This window comes from Pinus tabuliformis, chromosome 4_2 (assembly GCF_031772625.1).
Source record: "Pinus tabuliformis cultivar Carrire ecotype Pingquan chromosome 4_2, CPIR1, whole genome shotgun sequence".
In the NCBI taxonomy this organism is placed as follows: domain Eukaryota; kingdom Viridiplantae; phylum Streptophyta; class Pinopsida; order Pinales; family Pinaceae; genus Pinus; species Pinus tabuliformis.
The window spans coordinates 424531255-424534974 of record NC_142304.1 but is presented as its reverse complement, the minus strand read 5'-3'; the positions used below and the strand labels follow the sequence as shown (position 1 = coordinate 424534974).

The 3720-nt window shown below is 45.9% G+C and overlaps 1 protein-coding gene across 1 annotated transcript; it reads left to right on the top strand.

Moving 5' to 3' along the window:
• Window positions 1-2238: 2238 nt before the first annotated feature.
• Window positions 2239-2712, top strand: LOC149169765 (uncharacterized). Its single transcript, XM_089425328.1, has one exon. The coding sequence runs from the start codon at window positions 2239-2241 to the stop codon at window positions 2710-2712; it is 474 nt and encodes a 157-aa protein (XP_089281454.1).
• The last annotated feature ends 1008 nt before the right edge of the window (window positions 2713-3720 follow it).

Sequence of the window (3720 nt, the reverse complement as noted above, 5' to 3'; positions counted from 1 at the left end):
GGGTGAATTCTTGTAATTCCCAGGGTTGATTCCGAGAATTGCCCAAGGATGATTCTAGGAATCGACCCTGTGAGATACCTGGAATTGACCCTGGGTGATACCCCAGAATCAACCCTGTGCGATGGGGATTCCCGGAATTAACCCTGGGCGATTCCCGAAATTGTCCCTATGTGATTCCCAGAATCGACCCTATGTAATTCCCAAAATCGACCCTATGTGATTCCTAGAATCGACCCTAGGTGATTCCCAGAATCGACCTTGGGCAATTCTCGGAATCAACCTTTGGTGATTCTCGGAATTAACCCTAGGTGATTCCTGTAATCTATACCCTGGGTGATACCTAAAATCAAACTTGGGAAATACATTAGGTGATTCCCAGAATCAACTTTGTGTGATATTTCTACTTAGCATTTTTTTAAGTGAAATATCAATTTTGATCATTTTTTCTATATTGGTTGCTTGTACTTAGGAAGTGTGGGTTTAGAGGTCCCACACATGATTTTTGGCTTAGAGCACACCCAAACATTAGAGTTGGAGAAAATATTGTGGCCTTAGTGGAGCGTGGGGCCACCTCATATGAATGTTGGCCCACATGAGGAATACACTCTCATTAGAGCCAATTTGGTGTGGGGAATTTGAGTTGGGCCCACAAGGATGTTTTGGAGGCTTCTTGACAAAAAGAGGAAGAGACACTCAATTTCTCATTCATTCATCATTTTACAAAATTTTCTTTTGACAAGAGCACGCTTGAGCTGAAGCCAAGTTTGCAAGTGTTGTTTAGCACACAAGTGTCTCCGAGCGGATCTCAACCCTTTCTTTTGTGGACTTTGAGTGCCAGCCCAAGGAAGGAGTTCTATCCTTATCAGTTTGTACTAGCAACAAGGAATCTAAATTCAGTGAGGAGGTTCAACTATATCAATGCAGGGATTACGCAGTTCATGGTGGAGGCACTCCGGGAGGTTGAGGAGTGAGGTGTAGTTGAGGCTGAAACTTGGGGAGAAGGCTGGGGGAGTATTTTGGCGAGGTTTGTAACTATTTTGGAGGCCATTTTCAATAGGATTTACAGGTGGGTCGAATCACCCAACAGTTGAGCAATTGAGGGAAAATAGGGCCAAATTTCTAAGGTCAACCATTGGCTAAATACTTCATGAGTTATTATGTGTATTTGGTGGAGATGTCGGGATTAATTTCCTAGAATTTTATGAGCACTAGAGAGGGACATAGCAACAATTATATTTGACCAACATCGTATTTCTAGGCATCTTCAGTGTAGAGCTAGAGCAACACAACAACAGATTGGAGAGGGGTGACTTATCTATCATTTGGGGCTTTTCTAGCTTGCCTTGAGCAAGCCTAGGTGCATTCCTTCCAACACCATATTGTACACCCTTTATTTATCAATAAAAGAGCTCAACAATGTAGTTTTTGGTGCAGTTCATGGTCTGATTGTGTGTTCATTGTTTTATGGCTTTTTGTCTATGTTTTCTTTGTATATTTACTATAAATTTTCCCTAGGAATATTACAGTGGTATTAGAGCTCATAGACTTGGCACAACCTGTGGGAGCAGCGTAGTCTATGACACCGGAGGATAGGCAAAACGTGACATACCGAAGGAAAAGGTATAGGAGCAGAGAGAGGCAGTTGTAGATTACCCCTGACCCTGTGACAACCGAACTAGAGGTTGTAGAAAAAAACATGGGGGGCAATGAGGGAGACAAAAGGACTGAGGAAAATGAATTTTCCCATCTTTTGTTGAAGGCATTGCATGACTTGTCCAGGAATATTGAAGGAATGGGATAGTGGAATGGAAATGATAACAAGGGTAAGGGAATCCAAGGGGATTTCCAATTTGGGGAAGGATCTGGAACTTCGTAGCATCACACATCCCTTAATCCCAACATGCCACTTATTCCAAACACACCCCCTAGGTCTACCATTCCCACATTCCTAACATCTGGAGCTAGTGGGCAACCAAAGCAGGAGGATATGCCTTATGGGGACTATTTCTTGGAGTATCAATCCTATGGACTTGATTTTGGGAAGGCCATCACTTTCAAGGATTTCTGCCAGTTGAAGGGCAACAATAGGCCCAAGGGACATAGTGGAGGAGGCTACATGCAAGGGGAAACTTGCAACGCATTGTGGGGAAGCTGCTTCTCCCAACTTTTGATGGCTCTTCTAAGAGCTCAACCAAAGTGTGGGTCGAAAAGTTGGATGTCTATTTCCAGCTGAATCAAATGACGGAGGGAGAGGCAATCAAGATTGCCACATTGCATCTGGAGGGGGAAGCTCATGACTGGTGGTTCCATGGGATGACCACGTTGGGGCATGCAGGAGTTGCCACTTATGATTATTTCACAAGGAGGGTGTTGGAGTTGTTTGGGACGAAATATCTCGAGGAGTACTTTGAGGAGCTGACAAGGGTCAAGCAGATTGGGAGTGCTGAAGCATACATTTCAGAGTTTCTGAGGTTGTTTGTGATGGTGTCGGATTTGTCGGAAACTAGGAGGATCTACATGTTTGTAGAGGGGCTTGCAGAGCCATTACGTGGGTCAGTGAGGTCCAATAGGCCCATTACATTACAGGACGCAGTAGGGAGAGCCCGAGACTTACAAGATGACGTACCTAGGGCTCGAGCACCACTACCCCCCCAGATAGGGTTTCCAGCAGAGGGGAAGAGACACCAGGGATCCACCACTGAGGGCCAATGAGGGGTGTGGACAGCTAGATGAGGAGACTCGGAGAGACCTCTGGAGATGGAAATTGTGTTTTACTTGTCATGAGTCGTGGGCATCAGGTCACAGATGTGCAGCGGGAAAGGCCCATTACATTGAGGTTTTCTTTGAAGAGATGTAGAGGATGAGACATATTTTGAGGTGGCTGGAGATGAAAGTGCAACACCTCAGGAGGGAGGATCACCACCACCGCCACCACTAGCAGGGAGAGTTTCCTTTGCACCTTCTAGAGGGGTCCTTGCATCACTGTGCGGGGTACCCAAGTTTTTGACCCTGAGGATCAGAGACATGGTTTAGGGGCAACATGTATAAGCTTTGGTGGACAATGTGGCTACCCACAATTTCGTTGATGTCTAGTTGGTTCAGAGGAGGGGCATCACAATTGAGTTTGAGGGATTCTCAATTCTTATGCCTAGGGATAGGACCATGCAGTGCACATAGTAAGTTCTAGCCTTGACAGTGACCATGGGGAACTAATCCATGATAGATCACTTCTTTGTGGTGGACGTGTCGGACACCAATGTGGTGTTGGGAGTCTAGTGGCTCTACTCACTTGGCAGGAGTCACGACCGATTGGAGGAAGTTGGAGATGGAGTTTGTAGGGCCAGATGGCAAGCCAATGTTACTATGGGGAATGAAAGCATACCCACCACAAACTATTTCGGCCCACAGGATGGAGGCTGATTTGAGACACAGGGACATTGAGTGGGTTGTAGTGAGGATCTCAGAGGCTAGGGGAATGCGCAAGCCACCACATCCAAAGATACACGGTATTTTGGATCGGTACCCAATAGTGTTTGGAGACATACAACCAGGTCAACCACCTGATCAAGGGTTTGAGCATACTATTGAGCTGGAGCCGGGAGTACAAGCCATGATCACCACTCCTTATAGACATCCCAAGGCATATCAGGATGAGATAGAGAGGGCTATCCACGAGTTGTTGGCACTTGGGCACATTAGGCCTAGTTCCAACCCTTTTGC

Bases quoted from the DNA above. Each gene is read 5' to 3' on its own strand.
- LOC149169765 (XM_089425328.1), top strand. From the start codon at position 2,239: ATGACGGAGGGAGAGGCAATCAAGATTGCCACATTGCATCTGGAGGGG.